Source organism: Megalops cyprinoides, chromosome 2, assembly GCF_013368585.1.
Source record: "Megalops cyprinoides isolate fMegCyp1 chromosome 2, fMegCyp1.pri, whole genome shotgun sequence".
Taxonomy (NCBI): domain Eukaryota; kingdom Metazoa; phylum Chordata; class Actinopteri; order Elopiformes; family Megalopidae; genus Megalops; species Megalops cyprinoides.
The window spans coordinates 69,107,145-69,129,644 of NC_050584.1; the positions used below are offsets into that span (position 1 = coordinate 69,107,145).

General features: G+C 52.0%; 3 protein-coding genes across 4 annotated transcripts in view; 2 read left to right on the top strand and 1 right to left on the bottom strand.

Moving 5' to 3' along the window:
• cdk8 (cyclin-dependent kinase 8) overlaps nucleotides 1-6,249 on the bottom strand; it is a 25,446-nt gene extending 19,197 nt beyond the window's left edge. Inside the window, exon 1 of the mRNA XM_036521226.1 lies at nucleotides 5,821-6,249. Coding sequence (XP_036377119.1) covers nucleotides 5,821-5,948 — 128 coding nt within the window. The 5' untranslated portion in view covers nucleotides 5,949-6,249. The remainder of the gene's footprint in view (nucleotides 1-5,820) is intronic.
• A 1,236-nt stretch (nucleotides 6,250-7,485) lies between these two features.
• Nucleotides 7,486-12,975, top strand: rnf6 (ring finger protein (C3H2C3 type) 6). The gene is given in 4 exon segments (XM_036520622.1): nucleotides 7,486-7,603; nucleotides 8,780-8,941; nucleotides 10,232-10,366; nucleotides 10,461-12,975. Coding segments are annotated over 4 exon segments (1,914 nt in total). The 3' UTR covers nucleotides 11,960-12,975.
• A 4,813-nt stretch (nucleotides 12,976-17,788) lies between these two features.
• Nucleotides 17,789-22,500, top strand: part of atp8a2 (ATPase phospholipid transporting 8A2) — an 80,974-nt gene continuing 76,262 nt past the window's right edge. For both annotated transcript variants that reach the window (XM_036521997.1, XM_036521999.1), the window contains exon 1: nucleotides 17,789-18,099. In XM_036521997.1, coding sequence (XP_036377890.1) covers nucleotides 18,057-18,099 — 43 coding nt within the window. In that variant the 5' untranslated portion in view covers nucleotides 17,789-18,056. The remainder of the gene's footprint in view (nucleotides 18,100-22,500) is intronic.

Sequence of the window (22,500 nt, forward strand, 5' to 3'; positions counted from 1 at the left end):
GTCTGCAGGGACACTGTGAGGGAGGAGGTGCGGCTGTGTCTGCAGGGACACTGTGAGGGAGGAGGTGCGGTTGTGTCTGCAGGGACACTGAGGGAGGAGGTGCGGTTGTGTCTGCAGGGACACTGAGGGAGGAGGTGCGGTTGTGTCTGCAGGGACACTGAGGGAGGAGGTGCGGTTGTGTCTGCAGGGACACTGTGAAGGAGGAGGTGCGGTTGTGTCTGCAGGGACACTGTGAGGGAGGAGGTGCGGCTGTGTCTGCAGGGACACTGTGAGGGAGGAGGTGCGGTTGTGTCTGCAGGGACACTGTGAGGGAGGAGGTGCGGTTGTGTCTGCAGGGACACTGTGAGGGAGGAGGTGCAGTTGTGTCTGCAGGGACACTGTGAGGGAGGAGGTGCGGCTGTGTCTGCAGGGACACTGTGAGGGAGGAGGTGCTGCTGTGTCTGCAGGGACACTGTGAGGGAGGAGGTGCGGTTGTGTCTGCAGGGACACTGTGAGGGAGTGTGTGTGAGTGTGTGTGAGTGTGTGTGAGTGTGTGTGTGTGTGTGTGTGAGTGTGTGTGTGAGTGTGTGTATGTGTGTGTGTGAGTGTGTGTATGTGTGTGTGAGTGTGTGTATGTGTGTGTGAGTGTCAGAGTGAGTGTGTGTGTCAGAGTGAGTGTGTATGTGTGTGTGTACATGTATGTACAGACATATGTATGATCTCCATATGTAACATTACCCTAAAATTTGAACAAAAGAAATGATTCTACATAAAATTCGTATTTTTATAAATTACAAACAGGGATTTTCTTTTCCAATAAGAGACGTGGAAAGTGCAGTATCATATGCATTTCACAGAATGGTGTCTTTTTCAAATATCCCAAAATGATACACACCCTCAGCATGTATGAATAATGATCCCACTCATAACAATCACACTGAAATTGTCATTCTGCTGTCTGATCATTAGCAGGAAGCTTCCAGAGGTTTATAGACCCTTCAGAAAGAACACTCCAGAACTTACCCACACAAGACACCCATTAATAGCCTCCGTCACAGATAAAGATAGATACTCCAAATTTCTGGCACATTTTTTGCCAAACTTCAGCGTCAGTGACCTCAGCAGGTCAGGTGACGGCTGTAAAAACATGACGTGCAGCTGAAGCTGCTTCTCTCCGCTGCAGAGCTTGTCATCAGGCAGGTCCAGGCTGCTGCAGCATCAGGACTAAGGCCTTCTTCCTCCCTGCAGGTCACTGCCACCTCAGGGGACAACAGGGGAAAACTCAAACCCGCAGGCAACACTCTGACATCTTTAACACGAGGAGTCAGATCCTGCTTTGATGTTGTTTGCATGAATCTCATATTCAATGGCAACGATGCAAGGAAGAAGCCACAACACAAAAAGAGTGACACAGATTTTCCAAACCGCAGCTTGCTGACACAGAGGACCGTGTTCTGTGGTCATATGGAACAGAAAGCGCTCTGCATGGACGCTTTGTGTTCAGGGCTCAGCAGGTAGAGCAGGTGGACCAATGAAGCTTTTTCTTCCCCACAGAGGCGGCTCCATTTCACTCTCAGCTTCATTAACTTCAGCTGCTATTCCTGTTCTTATTGGACGCAGGAGAAAAATTTTCTCAAAACGTACCTGCGCATGTCTGGCCAAAGCAACACACCTCCCACTGCAGAGAAACCTTTGGCTGAAAAACAGCTCAGTATGACAGCAACACAGACACACCTGTATTAATGTATGCAAGGAAGACTAATGAATTGTTCTGAAAATGCCACTGGAGTCTCCAGATCTCAGTCTGACGCAGCCTGAACTGAACTCCGTCGGCGGTTCACACATGAGAACACCATAACACAAGAGCTGGAAGAAATCCTACAGGAAAGATATACTGGCTTTTCTTTTTTAGCTTTTCAATAAAACAGCATTTACATAGAAACCAGACTTACTGCATCACTTTCAAAGTGAAAAATAAATAAAGTGGATAAAAGTTGGCATTATGGGACATGGCTGGCTGCAGCTCTCTGTCCCATGGGTCCCTGCAGGTCACACAGAGCACAGCAGCCAATGGCAGCCCTTCCCCCGCCCCGAATGCGGCCAACATCCTACCTGTCACTAACGACTCATTAATGACTCAGACATTCCGTATATGTAATGGCTCTACTCTCATATTCCCAGCAATTTAACTTCATTGCCTTTTGCAGGGAGGGCACTCACAGCACTGACCGAAGGGAGGGCACACACACAGCTCCCACCGCAGCACTGACCAAAGGGAGGGCGCGCACACACACAGCACTGACCACAGGGAGGGCACACACAGCACTGACCACAGGGAGGGCACACACACAGCACTGACCGCAGGGAAGGCACACACACAGCACTGACCGCAGGGAAGGCACACACACAGCTCCCACCGCAGCACTGACCAAAGGGAGGGCCCGCACACACACAGCACTGACCGCAGTGAGGACACACACACAGCACTGACCGCAGGGAGGGCACACACACAGCACTGACCACAGGGAGGGCACACACAGCACTGACCACAGGGAGGGCACACACACAGCACTGACCGCAGCACTAACCACAGGGAGGGCACACACAGCACTGATCGAAGGGAGGGCACACACACAGCACTGATCGAAGGGAGGGCACACACACAGCACTGACCGCAGCACTAACCACAGGGAGGGCACACACACAGCACTGACCACAGGGAGGGCACACACACAGCACTGACCGCAGCACTGACCGCAGGGAAGACACACACAGCACTGACCACAGGGAGGGCACACACAGCACTGACCACAGGGAGGGCACACACACAGCACTGACCGCAGCACTGAACGCAGGGAAGGCACACACACAGCACTGACCACAGGGAGGGCACACACAGCACTGACCGCAGCACTGACCGCAGGGAGGGCACACACAGCACTGACCACACGGAGGGCACACACAGCACTGACCACAGGGAGGGCACACACACAGCACTGACCGCAGCACTGACCGCAGGGAGGGCACACACAGCTGATCCTTTTTTCATTTATTTTAAAAACGCAATTGCAAAAAGATGCAACTGATTGTGAAATACCTTGTGTTGCTCTGTGTGTGGTTGAACAGGCCAATCAAAAGAAAAATCACAACTAAAAAAATCTCGTTTGCAGGAAAGTGATCTGTCTAAAACTGCTCAAATCTCCACCTAAAGAAATGCAGTCCAGCAAAATTCTGTCATTTAAAGGAATGCAGTGCTGACAAACGCTCTGATGCCAGCACATGCAGCCTGCACGCTGCTTTAGGTGGTGCTGCTTCTGCTGTAGGAAGCACAGGGGCTGCACCGCCCTGTAGAGAGAGAGAGATGCCCTCATGCACTGAGGTTCGAGGGTGACGTGACCCCCATCCCCATGGCAAATGATATCACACCCCCTCCTGTGCGCTCAGTAAAGGGGCGTGTCTCTGAGTGTGGCACCCACCCACAGCAAAGGGGACCCTCGGTCCGTGGGGCTCTTTGTGGGGGGGTTGGCCACACCCTCCCGGTCTCACCACTCTCGTCCACCTGGCTCTCGGTGGGAAGGCCTGCAGGCTGCTCTGATGCCGTCAGACAGCAGCGTGATTGAGCAGTGTCTTGGTGCCTCATGGGAATTGTAGTGTGAATAACTGCTGCAGACAGCGTGTGCACACGCGCTTGTGAATGCAGGACTGCCAGCACTCCTGTGTGATTGCACATGTTGTCGTGGTAACACAAACCTTATGCAAATACACAAAGTTGGGGGAAAAATGCTGAAATATAAAGTGGAAGGAAAAACACTGGCAACCCGAATCATAAAGGGTGGGTGCAGGTCTTAGACCCCGCTTTAGAAATATGTAGAAGAAATATATTCAGGTTGCAGCCGTGAATCAGACGTGCAGATTCTTTTTGTACAACATCCCATCCCCTCTTCACCTCACTTCACTGCCTTCCTGCTACTGTTCTCACCAAGTTCAAAACCTTGGTGCTGCATACAGGACAGGGAATGGCACAGCCCCCTCATACCTACAACCCCTCTTCAAACCCTACATTCCACCAATGAAATGTATTTTATACTGTTTAAGTTATTAGCTTTTCCTAAGGTAGTATTATTGCCAGTATTTGTTAGAATATTATTTTTATTATTATTACTATTATTATCATATTGATATGGATAATGTTACAGGTTCATATACTACACATGACACAACTGCTCCCAACAACAAAACCCTCTGAGCAGCAGTAAGCAAGTAACTCTTTCTGCAGAGTTTGCAAACGCTAATACTGCTCCTCACACAGCTATACTCCTCACAGCATCTATTCACACTACTAAAGCGTTTCACAGGTGCAGCAGCAGACCTCCGCTTGAGTACAGCCACAGCATCTGCGTACACATCACACATCCATATGGAGGCCTAAACGAAGCAACAATCAAGCAGGAAAAACATATTAAGGCAGAAACTAAGATCTAAAAAACACAGAAACCTAATTAACACCTAAGAGCTGACCAACAAAGAAATACAAAACACAGAAACAAAGGGCAATCAGTACAAAAACAGCAGCTAATCAGAGGCAAAGACCTCCCTAACACAACAGCAGCTAATCAGAGACAAAGACCTCCCTAACACAACAGCAGCTAATCAGAAGCAAAGACCTCCCTAACACAACAGCAGCTAATCAGAAGCAAAGACCTCCCTAACACAACAGCACCTCCCTAACACAACAGCAGCTAATCAGAGGCAAAGACCTCCTTAACACAACAGCACCTCCCTAACACAACAGCAGCTAATCAGAGGCAAAGACCTCCCTAACACAACAGCAGCTAATCAGAGGCAAAGACCTCCCTAACATGACAGCAGCTAATAGGAGACAAAGACCTCCCAAACACAACAGCACCTCCCTAACACAACAGCAGCTAATCAGAAGCAAAGACCTCCCTAACACAACAGCAGCTAATCAGAGGCAAAGACCTCCCTAACACAACAGCAGCTAATCAGAGGCAAAGACCTCCCTAACATAACAGCAGCTAATAGGAGACAAAGACCTCCCAAACACAACAGCACCTCCCTAACACAACAGCAGCTAATCAATGCAAAGAAAACAATGAAGAGTCTACAGCCTCAGTAAACATTTACTCCATATCCATCCTCAGAACAACCACCTCCTCCATAACTTACAATTCATATTGTCTGCACCCAAAATAATGTACCCCCTCACACTGTCAACACCAAGAAGCATTTACCTGTATTTCCTACTGACAGTGTGTGCCTCACCCCCATAAGGCCTACCCCCACCCCAAACCTCCTCCCCATTCCGGGACAGGGGGGTAAACCTGACCCCAGCAGCTCCTCGGGTACCCCCCCAGCCTCTGCTGCGAGCCGGGTCTGACCCGGGCCGGCACACAGCGCAGCCCATCTCCAACACCGGCCATCTGGCTGCACGGTTCGGCCGCAGGGCTGCTTTCTGCGACCCCTGAACCCCTCTCCCGGACCACCCCCGCTTTATGATTTTAATAAAACGCCGATAATAACGCGGTGAGGTCGTGGCGCCGCGGCTGGCGCAGCTGATGTCACCGCATCGGGCGGCTTTGTCACCCCGCGCAGCACAGCCGCAATCTGAGTGCGCAGCGCATCGACACGGAGCTTTAATTCCGCGCAAACTGCCGTCAGATCGCAGCACTACGGCCCGGCCCGGTAATCAGCCGCTTATATCACAAAATGCAAGGTCGGGGAAGGCCGTCGGAAGAGACGTGCTGATATAATTCGGCTTTATCGGAGATGCCGCTGGACTCGAAGGCCCCTGCTAGCTCTGCTAGCTTGCGATCAACTCACCCATCTTTTCTCTTCGCTTTGTACACATGCCCGTAGGTTCCTCTCCCCACTTTGCAGCCCTCGTACTCAAACAGGTCCTCGACTCGCTCCCTCTCCCCGGTCAGCTTCACTTTGAAATCATAGTCCATTTTCACTGTTGTTTTTGGGAAATCTGCGGCTATTTTTCCCCTTCCTTCTTTTTAAAGCGGCGCTCGGGAGGGCAGTGCGCACCCCCGGGTCAGCGTCCCGTCGCGTCGCTCCCGCTTCAGCCCCGATTCCGCATGTACCGGCGGGGATCGCTCGCGTCGGACACCCGCACGGTTCTCGCTGCCTGTAAAACACCGGGCGTGAGATCGGTGTTATCCCTCTTTCAGCCGTGCTTCCCCCGCTACTGCGCCTCTCTGCCGGTATCTCACTCCGGAGAGCCAGGCGTCCATGCACGGCACTGTCGTAAAGTGTCGCAAAAGCTCTACATGGCTCTGGTCTACACCACTGTCTGCAAAGAGGGGAGCGAGCACCGACGCGCGGCGCCGATCGCACCACGTGGATTTTAACTCTTTCATCACTGCTAGCTAGTTAGCAAGCTTTCTTCTTGTTTTTCCTCATTAAGTAGCTTTATTTGCGCCGTCATTATGTATTTTAGCGACCACATGTTTAGTAGGCTTCTCGCTTTAAACCATATTATTGATCCATGTCTTTCATAATCTTTCCTCGACGACCATTCACGGACAATATTTTCTTTTTTTTTCAAATGATTTGAAAACAAAAGTTTGTGGGAGAGCGTAATGGTGGCCTGGGATCAAACACACGCAGCGGCAGCCCCATCGTGCAGAATCTGATGACGCTGTAGTGTGCGCTATCTCCCACGTATTGCGTGTTGTGAAGAATGATAACCATATGTCAGATATGGAGCTGCTACATTGCCTGTCCTTGGCTGCTGTGTCTATCGCCGGATTGTGTCTCAGTGGGTCATAATAACCCGTATAAAGAAAGAGTTTGTGTTAACCTAGCCTTTTCACTGTTCCACTTATCGCAGTGATCTAACTGACAACAGGCTTCCCGACCGCGTATATATACACAAATATATAATATTTTACAAAAAAAATGTGTTAGTCTACATATTGGTCTGTAAAAGAAGCATTAACGCTGTCCCTGACAGCACACATGGTCACACATTTGGTGACACCCAAAATAATGCCAAACTTTTAATGTAGTTAATAGTGCCACTTTGATGTTGCCAGTTGTGTTGTCGAACTGCGTCAACGTAAAGACAGAAGAAATACAATTCCCCATTGGTGTCCTGGTAGTGAGTTAAAGTGGTCTGAGAATGAACCGTCAAACTACAGACCCCCTAAATTATCCTAAAATTATGAAACATGGGGCCATTAATATAAGCAAAACTTTCCACTGGGAGACAGTTGAGAGTACATGTTTTTTTATGTATACAGTACAACTATCTAAACGGATGCGAAAGCACGGGGTTATAGCGAGGGTGAGGTAATCCGTTACCATTAGCAGGTGGGAAGAGTAATATTAAAACGAAGGAGCACATAATTGTATTTAATTCCTATTGATATTGAAATGTTAGAGATGTTACTGATAGATCTACCCGTAATCTGACCTAGCTGACTTTGATCACTGAACTGTTGTGGCCAAATGCATCGCCGGGTGGGAACTAATAGTCACATGCGCGTAGTTGGAGGTCGGACCATAGAGGATGTAGCGCCGATGTTCCCATCTTAGCTACATTGTATCCAGACAGGAGAAGCGAGCAGACCCGTCCATATTACAGCCGCTGTTTCAGGTACCAAACCCTGTCTGAAATGCATTGTCATGCCAGCTTATTTCCACTTAAAACCGGCGATCATGTTGTATAAATGAATACTGATATTAATTTATCACTGTCAAATCATATAGCTTGTCAAAACGTTTATGCAGTAGCTGTCGACACTAACAAATGCGTTGCGCATCTAAGATGACACCTAGCTGTTTCATAAAGCCACGCTGTAGCTAACAGGCTGTCGGGCGGTTCTGAGGACCTTTCCGCGTTTATCTCAGGTTGGCTTAGCAAAGGTAAGTTTCTTTATTGTCTTCTTCCCGATACCAAGCCAACATGGGGCTCTTTATCGCACATCCCGCCCCCTGGCTGAGATCTGTTGGCTATCCTGAGTGTCAGTCACCTTTTCCGGGGCGCTGATTGGTCGCTAGGGAGACGCCGTCAGGTCTGTAGCACAGCTCTCTGCGTTCTTTATCACGGCCTACGGTAGGACATGAATCGGATCCCGGGCTGTGCTCTGAAATGAGACACATCGCGCAGTACTGCTGAATGAGACGAGCCCCTGCCTGTCAGCAGCAGAAACCCACACTGTGTGCATGCATGTACCCGTTAGCTGCCATCCTCACAAGGCTAGCTGGGCAGAGCTGGCCGGACACCTAGATCACTAATTCGGGTAGAAGACTGAGCCCATTGTTTTGCAATACACCCTGCGTTTTCTCGAATTGTAAGAGGACGGTGAACATGTCTGCGATTTGGGCACATGCGATCACTTGGGCATCTTTCGTGTTGGGGCGCTAACGCCGTCTGTCGGCTTCCAGACATTGAGGGGTTGTGCTATCACTGTTGCTTTTAACGTTAGCGTGACGTCTGTCTCAAGGTCGGTGTCAGTGGCAGGCGTGTGCTTCATCGCTGCCCGGTGTTGCAGAGTCGCACTAAATAAACCCAAACAGCGCATCTTCCTGTCTGCGCGAGCGGGTCTGTCGCGGGGCGGGGACTCGGAACGTGACGCATCGCACCCAGGTCTCGAGACAGCATCCCGATGACGTTGCGTTGTGCTCCGTTCGGTGGAGAGGTGGCAGAGGAGAGAGGTTGTTCAGGTGAGGACAGGTGTTTATCCCGGCCCTGACCTTTCCTCTGCTCTGTGTGTGTGTGTGTGTGTGTGTGTGCATGTGTGTGTGTGTGTGTGTGCGCGTGGCCGCGCAGCAGGAGCGGTTTCCGTGGCGATGGACCCTCCCGGCGGGCGAGACGAGCGCGTGCAGCAGCAGGAGCGGCTGCAGCGGGAGGAGGCCTACTACCACTTCATCAACAGCCTGAGTGAGGAGGAGTACCGGCTCATGAGGGACAGCAACCTGCTGGGCACGCCAGGTGAGCCAGCCCGTGGGCAGGGCGGGGGCTGGGGGGGGCACGCCAGGTGAGCCAGCCCGTGGGCAGGGCGGGGGCTGGGGGAGCCTCAGGTTTGCGGGGGGATGGGGGGTACCTCAGGTCTGTGGCGGGGCTGACAGAAAGCCGAACGCCCTACACCCCTTCCTGGTGTGCAGCACCTCTCGGATGTGACATTGCATTACATTACTGTCATTAAGCAGTCGCTCTTATCCAATGACATGCATACAGTGTTATCCATTTACACAGCTGCATATTTACTGAGGCAACTGTGGGTTAAGTACCTTGCCCAAGGGTGCAGCATCAGTGCCCCAGCGGGGAATCGAACCAACAACCTTACTGCTCCTTCTTACCGCTATGCTACACTGCTGCCCTGAGCTGTAACACAGCCGTTTGGTTCTGTGAGGTTTTGTGCAAGTTTGTGGAACTGAAAACCGTTCTTTTCCCCACTCCCCCTGTGTTAAGAGCTCCACCAATCTGAGTGTCAAGCGGATGCAGCAGGGTGGTGGTGTGTGTGTGCATGACCAGCCCATCCTGACTGCATACAGATCAGTTTATCTGTGCAGCAATTGTGTCATATAGCTTTGATGGTTGTGGGAGGTGTGGCGTCTGCAGGTGCGCATTCCAACCTACAGGGGCGAGTACTGTCAGGCTACCTGGACAGACAGAGAAGAGGTCACTGCAGGTCAAGTGCCGCATGGAACACCTGTGTTATATGCACCTGTTTTCAGACGGCACCCAGGGGAGGGGGAAGGGGTTAGAGCTTTAATTTTGTGATCCTGTTTTTTAGTTGCCTTTAGTATGGTATGTACTTACAGATGAACACGGTTGATAGGACCTCACTTAATATGATGATCCTCTTTCTAAAAAAAAAAAAAAAAAAAAACGCTTGATCCTCACCTTCGGTTTTGGTGTTATAGAGATCCTGTTTAGTGCCACACTGTGGCCATTTATAGCTTTTATGCCCCTTGGGTGTTTAATGGTAGAACAGTTGATCTTTCCAAAAAATGCAATACTTACAATGTGCTTGTAGTGAGCAGCCAGTCAAGGTCAGGTGTGCGGAGTTGCAAAGTGATATCGCCATAACTGCCGTGAATATGAAAACATATTTAAAATAAGGTCAAACTTCAGCTAGTTTTCACTGTTGAGCCTGAGATTTGGCGAGATGTCTCAGGTAGGATCACCTGTCCTGTGGTGTTATGGCTGCCGCCTCACTGTGCGTGTCAGCGCTCCTGAAAGCTGTAGGTCATAACTGAGCTCTCTCCCCTGGCGCAGGTGAAGTGACGGCCGAGGAGCTGCGGCAGCGTCTGGACGGAGCAAAGGAGCGTCTGCTCACCCAGCCGCGGCAGGAGCCCCGCCCCGAGCCCCACCCACAGGCCAGCGAGGCGGGAGAGGAGGACGGAGGCAGCGGTGAGGAGGGGCGCTGGGAGGGCGGGGCGGGGGCCGGGGGCAGGCAGCTGGTCGCAAGATGGAGCGTGACGCTGATCGGTGTGCTGTGTTGCAGGAAGCGTGGAGGCGGGAGGGGAGGCGTCGAACGGCGACTCCCTGCTGGAGTGGCTGAACACGTTCCGGCGCACGGGCAACGCCACGCGCAGCGGGCAGAGCGGGAACCAGACGTGGCGTGCCGTCAGCCGCACCAACCCCAACAGCGGCGAGTTCCGCTTCAGCCTGGAGATCAACATCAACCACGAGCAGCCGGAGCCAGGCGACCTGGGCGAGCCGCCGGCCGGGCGGGCCCCGCAGGGCAGGAGGGCGGGGGCCCGGCGCGCCCGCAGCACCGCCCCGCCCTCGGCCCCGCCCCCAGCCTCGCCTGCTGCGCCCGAGCACGCCACCGGCCTCAGGAGGGTCATTGCGCTGGAGCAGTCGGCCTCCGCCACCCCGCCCCGGCCCCCGAGTGCGGAGGAGGGTGAGGACTGCCCCCCCGCGCCGCCCCCGCCCGGCCCGCACAGGGCGGCCCGCGATTCACGCAGCAGCAGGACTCGATCGCGGGGGCGGGGCCCCCGGATGGCGGGGGGGCACCGCCGGTCGTCGCGCCGGAGCCGCTCCCCGCTGCATAGACCGCCCACCCCCAGCACCAGCCACGCCCACACTGTCGCCATGGAGACGGCACCGCCGGCGACCGAGCCGCCCCCCTCGGCTGAGCCGGCAGCAGAGGCGGAGCCGCAGGCGGGCGGTGCCGGGGGCGGAGTCCGCCGCCACCCCACCATCATGCTGGACCTGCAGGTGCGGCGGATCCGTCCCGGAGAGAACCGCGACCGCGACAGCATCGCCAGCCGCACGCGCTCCCGCGTACGCACAGCCGAGAACACCGTCACCTTCGAAAGCGACAGTGGCGGCTTCCGCCGCACCATCTCGCGCTCGGAGCGCGCCGGCATCCGCACCTACGTCAGCACCATCCGCATCCCGCTTCGCCGCATCTCGGAGACCGGCCTGGGCGAGCCCAGCTCCACCGCGCTGCGCTCCATCCTGCGGCAGATCATGACCGGCTTCGGCGAGCTCAGCTCCCTCATGGAGACCGAGGCCGACCCCGAGGCCGGCGCCCACACCGCCGACGACCCCGCCCAGGAGCCGCCCGAGCGCCGGCCCGCAGACGGGGAGGGGCCCGGGGCCGGCGAGGACGAGCGGGCGCGCGTGGGCGGGGCCCCGGGGGAGGGGCGGGCCCCCAGCAGGGACACCAACAACCTGGTGGAGAACGGTACTCTGCCCATCCTGCGTCTGGCGCACTTCTTCCTCCTGAACGACGAGGAGGACGAGGAGCACCCCCACGGCCTGACCAAAGAGCAGATCGACAATCTGTCCACTCGCACCTACGGCCAGGCCAGCCTGGAGGCGGAGCTGGGCCGCACCTGCAGCGTCTGCATCAACGAGTACGCCCAGGGCAACAAGCTGCGGCGGCTGCCCTGCGCGCACGAGTTCCACATCCACTGCATCGACCGCTGGCTGTCCGAGAACAACACCTGCCCCATCTGCAGACAGCCCATCCTGCCCGCCCACCAGGACTGACCCCGCCCACCAGGACTGACCCCGCCCACCAGGACTGACCCCGCCCGGGGGGCGTGGCCTCTGTACATACCGCTCTCTTTTAACTCTATCACTCCCCCTGCGTCGGGCGGAAGGCGGAACCAAAAACAGACGCGGGAGGAGAGACAAACGCATAAGGCAAAGCGACAGCTTTATATTTTAGACCCTCCTGTTCCCCAGTTTGAGCACAGCACTTTGTTCCACGATTGCTTCTGAAGTTCTGAGTGGGAAAGAGGACGAAAGCATCCGCATCTCAGCCTCACAGCCGCTTCTCTCCGAAAGACGCCTTTTCAGCCAAATCCATGTAACTCCTGTGGACTCAGAGGTCTGACAGTAACGTGTAAATACATATCACTGCCAATGGGACACAAAACGTCAGCACTTTGCGTTAGAACGTGGAAAAGCTATTATTATAGAGCATCTTAAAAGAAAATCAAAAGAGGCTTTTAATTTGGTTTTATTTCTGCAGATTCGGAGGGTGTGGCCCTGTCCGCGTCACCGGGATTTTACGCTGAAACGCTGGACTCCACACACGGCCCCTGCTGACACCGCACGACGCGCAGCCGAACGCCTTCCCTTTAACGCGCTGTCCGACAACACCCTCCGTTTCACTCCTGTAATCAGTCTAATAACATGCATGAAAGGTGCTAAAATGTTTGATTTCTTTTCCTTTTTCCTTTTGTTTTGCACATGACTGTCCGGGGTTGGAGATGTGATTAATGTTAGAATGACATTATAACTCATCTTTGAGGTACATAATGAACAGGCTTAGTTTTAAAAAAATGATTTCCTGTAAATAAACCAACCAGTTAACAGCATTAAAGGGGGACTTTGGCATAGCTCTATAAGGAGGTATGTTGTATAATATGTATGTACAGTATGAATTAAGTCCACGGCTGAGAGTGATGCTTCCATATGGAAAAAAGAAAAACTGCAGAAAACAGCAAATGAAGTCCTGCTCTAACGGCTAATAAAAACAGACCCTGAAGCAAACAGCCAATGACAAAACACCAGTGCAGACAGCAGTTTTTGCAGCTCAGAAGTTACCTGGAATTAAACACTCTACATCTCTGCATCTTTCACAGCAGCTGACCTGGCTGTGCGTCTCACGCAGACCGTGCTGCCGCTGTAACACCGTTTCACACAGACCGTGCTGCCGCTGTAACACCGTTTCACACAGACCGTGCTGCCGCTGTAACACCGTTTCACACAGACCGTGCTGCCGCTGTAACACCGTTTCACGCAGACCGTGCTGCCGCTGTAACACCGTTTCACACAGACCGTGCTGTTACTGTAACACCGTTTCACGCAGACGGTGCTGTTACTGTAACACCGTTTCACACGCACTGTGCTGCCGCTGTAACACCGTTTCACACAGACCGTGCTGTTACTGTAACACCGTTTCACACAGACCGTGCTGTTACTGTAACACCGTTTCACACAGACCGTGCTGTTACTGTAACACCGTTTCACACGCACTGTGCTGCCGCTGTAACACCGTTTCACACAGACCGTGCTGTTACTGTAACACCGTTTCACACGCACTGTGCTGCCGCTGTAACACCGTTTCACACAGACCGTGCTGTTACTGTAACACCGTTTCACACAGACCGTGCTGTTACTGTAACACCGTTTCACACGCACTGTGCTGCCGCTGTAACACCGTTTCACACAGACCGTGCTGTCGCTGTAACACCGTTTCACACAGACCGTGCTGTTACTGTAACACCGTTTCACACAGACCGTGCTGTTACTGTAACACCGTTTCACACGCACTGTGCTGTCGCTGTAACACCGTTTCACACAGACCGTGCTGTTACTGTAACACCGTTTCACACGCACTGTGCTGTCGCTGTAACACCGTTTCACACGCACTGTGCTGCCGCTGTAACACCGTTTCACACAGACCGTGCTGTTACTGTAACACCGTTTCACACGCACTGTGCTGTCGCTGTAACACCGTTTCACACGCACTGTGCTGCCGCTGTAACACCGTTTCACACAGACCGTGCTGTTACTGTAACACCGTTTCACACAGACCGTGCTGTTACTGTAACACCGTTTCACACAGACCGTGCTGTTACTGTAACACCGTTTCACACGCACTGTGCTGCCGCTGTAACACCGTTTCACACAGACCGTGCTGTTACTGTAACACTGTTTCACACAGATGGTGCTGTAACACTGTTTCACACAGACCGTGCTGTTACAGTAACACTGTTTCACACAGACCGTGCTGTTACTGTAACACCGTTTCACACAGACCGTGCTGTTACTGTAACACCGTTTCACACAGACCGTGCTGTTACTGTAACACCATTTCACACGCACTGTGCTGTCGCTGTAACACTGTTTCACACAGACCGTGCTGTTACTGTAACACTGTTTCACACGCACAGTGCTGTTGCTGTAACACTGGTTCACACAGACGGTGCTGTAACACTGTAACACTGTTTCACACAGACCGTGCTGTTACAGTAACACTGTTTCACACGCACTGTGCTGTCGCTGTAACATCGTTTCACACGCACTGTGCTGCCGCTGTAACACTGTTTCACACACACAGCGCTGTCGCTGTAACACTGTTTCACACAGACCGTGCTGTCACTGTAACACTGTTTCACACAGACGGTGCTGTAACACTGTAACACTGGTTCACACAGACGGTGCTGTCCCTGTTACTGTCACTGTCTGTTACACAGGTTAGCGATATCCGCCCGCCAGAGCCCTGCTGTTTCACTGTGCATGTGGTATAATGCTCAACATATCACCTGTCACATGTAACACGGAAACACGCTACATTCATGTACCAACCCTAATGAAGCACAAGTAACCATCACCTGTCTACTGTGTGCTTTTCCAGAATGTTCCAGCTCTGAGGAGGAAGAGTGTGTTCTAGGCTGAAAGAGTCATGCTGCACTGTGAGACAGCAGCTGCAGGGCTACCTGGGGACAGGCTGTGTGCTGTGTGCTGTGTGCTGCCTTTGCATTGTTACGATTTTAAGACTTAAAGGGAACACAAAGAGTTGCTTTCCTCATTGTGCTGCTGGAAAGGCACGTAGCCACGCAGGCAGCGTTTGAGGCCACAGACACGCACATATTGTACAGCATATCAGATGAAAGGTGGAGTGGAGTTACCTCACCTGCCTCTTCACAGCAGACTCACACACACCTGGAGCAGAACAGAGACGTTCTGCATCAGACTGCGAGAGCGCTCAGCCACCCGGTCGCCAGCGGTCACCAGCGGTCACCAGCGGTCGCCAGCGGTCACTGCAGGAAAAGAGCTGCTGGTGCAGACAGCAGCCAATCCACTGCAACGCCTCAGCCCTCTCGCTTCCAGCTCACACGCAGTACTGCTGCTCACCACGAGGGGGCTCCTGCGGCAGGTGGGTTTAGGTGGTGAGCTGGGTGAATTGCTGTCCCGTTATCAGGGAGAGAGGGTTATGTTCACCCTCAGAGGCTGAGAGTGAGTGTGTACCGATGTTCCCCATTTCCCCACTGTGAGGCCTTCTGTGTGCTCCTCTGGCTCTAGGCTGAGGGGTTGTGATTGGTTTCTGACTGAGCCTTCTCACTGGCCACCTCTGATTGGACAGAATGTGTTTTGCAGCTGAATGTGGTTGGTTCAGCCAGGTGCCCATCTGTGTAAAAGAGGGACGTGAGACGCGGCTGCACCAGCATCAGCTTCCTGCTTTACGCACACGGCTCCTTCCTCTGCCGTCCCCAGAGTCCTAGTGAGTCTGTGTGTGCGCTGCTGAAATCCCTCCCCGGCTGCCCATCATGTGTGCGCTGCTGAAACCCCTCCCCGGCAGCCCATCATGTGTACGCTGCTGAAATCCCTCCCTGGCTGCCCATCATGTGTGCGCTGTATGATTCCATATTCAAGTTAGATTACGTGTTTGTGTGTGTGTGTGTGTGTGTGTGCGTGTGTTTGTGTGTGTGTGTGTGTGTGTGTGTGTAAGCAATGATCTAAAGTCAAACCTTTACTCTACCTTTCTGACAGAAGAGCTCTGTAGGTGTGTTTGTGTGTGAGGGTGTTGTGGTTTGTTTAGTTTCTCTGTTGGAGAAGGTTAACTTTGGGGTGTAGGCATGGCTTTCAGTTAAGTCTTTTCACCTACTGCACCTCAGACATTTAAACTATGGCTGTAAACCAGGAACCTGTCATATAGCCAGCCACCACCAGGCCCAGCCAATCAGGTGCTGCTTCAGCAGTACTGAAGAGGGCCCATGTTACATCTCATTACATTACATTACCAGCTCTTACCCAGAGCGACTTCCAGCACAACAGAACAGAAGTTCATCCATTCAGGCTGAATGAGAAACAGCGTCACACCAGGCTAACACTCCCAATCCAGTGAACGTGAGCATAACTCTATTCAAGCCTCAAGTTAACAACCTCTGTTTGTCTCACTCCACAGGCTTCCTGCCGCTGCCCACATCAAGTTCAAGGCCTTGGTGCTCGCGTTCAGAACAACCAACAAAGCTGCACCTACCTACCTGAACTCACCAATACAAGCCTGCATGTTCCCTCACTATCACTATCCAGAACTTTCTGGATATGCACTTCCACACTCCATCTGATCTGCTGAGTCCCTCTCTATCTTCAAGAAACATCTGAAGACACAGCTCTTCCGCTCTCACCTGAACACCTGAAACACTACCACCTAAAGCACTTTCTTATGTCTTAATCTCTGTTTTCCTTAAAAAATTCTAATCTATGGTTTCATGCACTCCAGCTAGCTTGTGCCTTTGGCCAACCATTGAACCCCGGTCATGCAGCGCTTCTAATATTGTTGACTCTGTATGGACTTTGCTGGTATTGCCTTGGAAAAAAAGCATCTGCCAAATGAATAACTGCAAATGTGGAGGGCTGTGTGTCTGGGCGCCGTGCTGCAGGAAGGACATGGTGCCCGGAAAACAGCGCAGACAAGAGCAGCAGACACTCTGAATCAGGAGGGGAGACAGAAACAGAGACTCCCAGACCCTACTGATGTTTTTAGTTTTTGAAATGCTTTAATAAGGTGGACTGAGAATGTGTGGGCAACATAAGAGGAGCCTTTTCTTTTTGAAGCGCTGGGCCTGCTAGTGATGGGAACTTTACTTTTCAGAGTGTAAAATGTAAAAGAATTTATCTTTGGTAAAACAAGAAGCCAGGAATAAAAATTCAGTTTGGCAAATTACCTGTCTGTCTGAAGAGAGGTTTAGTTAGAGCTCTGGTCACAATTATATGACTTATAACTTGCACGTTTTTGTTTTTGAAATCTACACGGTACTTACATTTCTCCCTCACCTCTGCATAGTAATTACACTACATGCTCCTGCTTTGCAAGTCACTCTGAATAAGAGCATCCATGATTAAATATAAATGCAAGCCGCTGCTCTTTACGAGGTAAACGGAGCTCCTTTGCTGGATTTGACTTATTTTGAAAAATATTTAAATGCAACCTGGTCAATACGGTTAAATGATAACGGCAGCAGCTTACTAGATTTAAACTGTATATAACCATCACAGTTGTGTCTTACATACATCTGTGAATATGAATTATGTATGCACCGGTATTTCATGCAGTCAGAGTTAAAACATTTTCTCTATGAATAACAAGAAGCATGTGAATCACTGCTCCTCGCGCATCACCACACCCGTCATAAAAATAATCGTATAAACTGAAACGAGCTGCATGCTGCAATGCCATGCTTCTGTAATGTTTCCGTAGGTATGTCGTCGGAAGAGGGTATTTTATCGTCTGTTCTGCGGAGGGGGAGCGTTCACACTCGCTGCTGAGACGTCACCGGGTTCCGGGGATGGGCAGCGCGGTATAATAACGCATTTTCAGTTTGTGTTTTGCGTGGGGCCGCGCGGGGGGTCGCCGTGGCGGATGACACGCGGCGCGTGTAGTGATTTATGCGACGGATTTTGGACAGCAACGTGAGCGCGTGCAGCGTGCATGATGGCGCGCGGCGGTGATGAGCCGTTTCCCAGCGACCGCAGCCTCCGTCCCCCCCGCAGTCGCCCGCTCCGTCTGTGAGCTGAGCATGCCAGCGCGTCCGCAGCGCTCTCCCGGCCCCACGCACCAGCTCCAAACATGTATTTCCACAGACGATCGAAGAAGATTCACAGCGAAGGAGGTAAGCGCGACATTGGGGGGCAGAAGCAGCGGGGGGGGGGGAACGCGAGCTGACAGCGTCAACATGCCTGCCAGCTGCAGATCTGTTAAGCGTGTGTCGTGTTTGCGCGTTGCTGCTAGCCCATGAAAAATAAACATGAGCAAACGTTCGTGCGTCAGCTGCGGCACAGAGGCTGCTCGCTCCGCTATTACAGCGGATTCGGGCGCCTTTGTGTTTATTCTGCCTGGTGTTTATTGAACGGGTGGCAGCCCCGCGCCCTCGGCGCAGTCCGGTACAGGGGCGCGCTGGCGCAGGACACGCCGCTGAGCGGGACGGGGGTGTGGGGCGATGCCTTCCTGGCGAATCTTCTCCTGCCGCGTTCTCTGAATCAGCGGAGCGCTTGGCACCGGTTGGATCTAGAATGAATATTTATTTTTTTCTGGGTTGGTGCATTCATAACGCTGATGCGGAGAAGCGGCGAGCCCGCACGAGCCTCGGGGCTGACGTGCGCGCGCTGCTGGGGGCAGCACGTGACGCGGTAATGCCGTCCTTATGCTCTAAAGCCGCGGCTGAGGCCATCAGCTCACCTGTTGAGGTCACATCCTGTGTTTGACGCACTGGAGCTGGACAGTGCTTACGTAGATGCATTGTGATGACTAAGAGCAAGTCTTTCTCTGTGTGTGTGTGTGTGTGTGTGTGTGAGCACTTATGGGTGCGTGTTTATTTGTCTGAATGTCTGAATGTGTCCCTCCCTGCTGTGGAGTGCACACGCACGCACGCACGCGCACACACACACACACACACACACACACACACACACAGACAGCATGCTTTGCTGCTCACAGTCAGGGCTACACAGAGGCTGCATCGTACAGAGCATTGCATTGTGGGACTGAGCACGCAGATCTGGGGATTACAGCGTCGGCTGGGGTCAGGCGGCGACATGGCTGTAGGGGCAGCGCAGGGATTGGCTGAGAGGACCGCACGTGCTCAGCGGAGCGCGTGTGTGCAGGCGGTCAGAGCATCGGCGCATTGTGTGTGCGGAACATGCTGGATGTTCTGGAAATAGCCGCTGCACCGTATGACCGGCCGCTCCTGCAGTATGCTCCCCTGCGCTCTAAACACAATCCAATTACCACAAACCGGCTCTGCAGGGGCGGAACAACCCCCCCCCCCCCCCATACACACACACACACACACACACACAGGAGCCTGAGCTGGGGAGGGGGGAGAGACAGGAAAGAGGCAGGGACTGAAACATCAGGCATGCTGTGGTAGAGTAGAGGAGAGGGGAGGTACAGTCAGAGGTGAGGTAGAGGTGTGGTAGTGGTGTGGTAGAGGTGTGGTAGAGGTGTGGTAGTGGTGTGGTAGGGTTGGTTGTTTGAATGTAGCAGTAGTAGGAGCACATTGTAACCCTGAGAAGCTCTTCACAGATTCGGCACTCAGAGGCAGGAGCAGTAATCCCCCTGTGACCTCTGCCTGCTGCACACACCTAATCCTCCTGCCCCCCCCCCCCCCCCCCCCCCCCCAGCCCTGAGACCAAATATCCCAGAGCAATGCCCTCCCCAACCCTGAGACCAAATATCCCAGAGCAATGCCCCCCCAACCCTGAGACAGACACCAAATATCCTTGCAAAATGTCCTCTCCAGCTACAGGGACGTTAGAGTTATTACCATTGTAGTTACTGTGATGACACTTGTTTTATATGAAAAATATTAATGTGTACAACACAAATATTATTAGTATGTACACTATTGTCACTATTATTGTTGTCATTGTATCATATGTTTGTTGTCTGTAGCTCTGCATTGGTAATAATGTGCACTGTGACGTCTCGGGTTTGAATCTGAGAGGGGGAAGGTGGTGTGGTTCTGTGGGTCCGTCGGGTGGGCGAGTTGTAAAGTCGTCTCAGGTGTGTTCTATGATTAGTCTGTTACCATGGCAGCACTTTACCCTGATGAACACACAAACAGTGGAGTCGACATTCACCATGACAGCAGTGCAGTAAGGGTTAATTTTTCCATTTTTATATATTTGGCATTTTGTCAGAAATTGCCGTTATTTCTGTGTCTGCCACTGTTCCCTTTTGTCCTTCTGTCTCCGCTGTTTTTACACTGGCATTAACTCTGTAAGACTTCATCTCTGTTTTTACACTGGCATTAACTCTGTAACACTTCATCTCTGTTTTTACACTGGCATTAACACTGTAAGACTTCATCTCTGTTTTGAGATGCTACCTGTCCCAGTGAATTCAGTCCAGCTGTCGTGTTTTAGCTATCAGACACTCCAGGTAAAAAGGAGTCAGGACAGATTCACTGTGTAAAATTGACACAGTGAGATTAACTCTAAGAGAATGGCGCTGTGTATCTGACACTGTGAGATTGACACTGTATCTGACACTGTGAGATTGGCACTGTGAGATTGACACTGTGTATCTGACACTGTGTATTTGACACTGTGGGATTGACACTGTGAGACTGACACTGTGAGACTGACACTGTGAGATTGACACTGTGATACCAATGCTATCATGGTGAGGCTTTGAGGCCAGGATTTTGTATCAGCCACATTTTTATATAATAATAAAAACTAATTACAAACATACTATAATCTTCTGACATTATAAACACCTGACAATGAACAGTATCTTTATTATTAATGAAACAGGGCTGTTGTTCTGGATGGGCAGCAGTAGGGGGCAGCGTGGCTGAGGGTCTGAGCTGGGTGTGGGCGGAGCCTGGGGCGGGGTGTGGCCTGAGATTACAGGACATTGGAGGGCAGGAAGGAGCAGCTGGGCCAGAGAGTTCTGGAAGAGCAGGAGCAGCCAGATGGAGCTGCTAGGGAGGCCAGCCAGGAAGGAGACGCAGTAATCCAGGCAGAACAGCACCAGGGCCTGGACCTGCAGTGTGTGGAGTAGCGCACAGAACCAGGGTTTGGACCTTTAGCTATGTAGATTTGTTTGGGTAAAAAATAAGCAGATTCTTCATATGGGGTTTGGAGAAAGGGAGTGTGCTGGCTGAGTGTGGGAGGGGTGGGAGTGGGGAGACCTGCAAGGCCAGTCTGACCGTCCTCAGTCAGGAGGACATACCTGCAGGGAGCCCTCACCTGCCCAGCACCTGAGTGCTGAGTGTAAAACCCGGGCTGAGGGCCCTTTCCTTATCCAGCCCGTTTCCCTGTGCAGTTCTGAGAGTCAGTGGCCAGATAGGACCAGCTCAACCTCACTCTGCCTGCAGTGACCCTATTTAGCCACTGGAGGGCAGAACAGAACCTTCCTTCACTAATCTCAGCGTTTTTGAGAAGAGCTTGCATCTTGGGTCATGATGGTTAATCTTTCGCACCTGGTCTCCATGGTAACGGGGTCTCAGGGTCTCACCTGGACAGGTGTAGCCGGTCCACTGCAGGTCACAAACACAGGTAAGGTGCTTCAGCTGCCCCAGAGCAAGGGGTCAATTTTGGGAGAACTCTCCCCCCAGCTCCTTGCAAACTCTCGATGAAATTTGGGGTAAAGGGTGAGGCAATCCTGTCTGTTCATGACCTTTGTCATTTCTGGGCTTGATTTGAACTGCCTGTCTGACTGAGGTCCACATTTTTGAAAGATGAATTAAAGCTCCTTGTGTACAACTTCATATTACAAAGCATTTAGGTTTCTTGAAAATATGCATACTGATATTTTCTAAAAATAAAAAAATCTAATTTTAATACTTCAAAAGCACCTGTACTTTTTTACTCATGTATGGAGGTAAACTGAAGGCTTTATATAACCATTCCAATCTGAGATCTACAACGCTCATATAGCACTCATTCAATGCTCACACAACACTCATACAACACTCATTCAACGTTCATACAACACTCATACAACACTCATAAAACACTCATTCAACACTCATTCAACGCTCATACAACACTCATACAACACTCATTCAACACTCATTCAACGCTCATACAACACTCATACAATACTTGAACAACGCTCTGTATCTCAACTAGCCAAAAATCAAACAGATTCAGAAGGGGTGTGTTCATATTCATATTTTTGAAAACTGAGGGATGAATGTATCAGCTCTTAATGAGGCGAGCTGATGTTTGTAGGGACAGCTGTGGTGTGGATTGGGTCTGATTTAGGTGAGGGGCGCAGGTCAGGGGTGGGTATGAGACCCTCCTCTGTAACCCATGACTGCTTCGCTGCGGCTGGAACACCAGGGCTCCTATTGCAGCAGCTGAAATGAGGGGAGTGGAGGAAAGTAAGCAGAAACGCCGGCAGATTTCTGCAGGGTTTCAGTGTGGAAATGAACTCATGCAGGTACAGTTTTCCCAACGCTTTCTCCACACCAGATACACAACGCTTTCTCCACACCAGATACACAACGCTTTCTCCACACCAGGGTTTTAGCTGCTCTCCTGCAAAGGCATCACCTCCA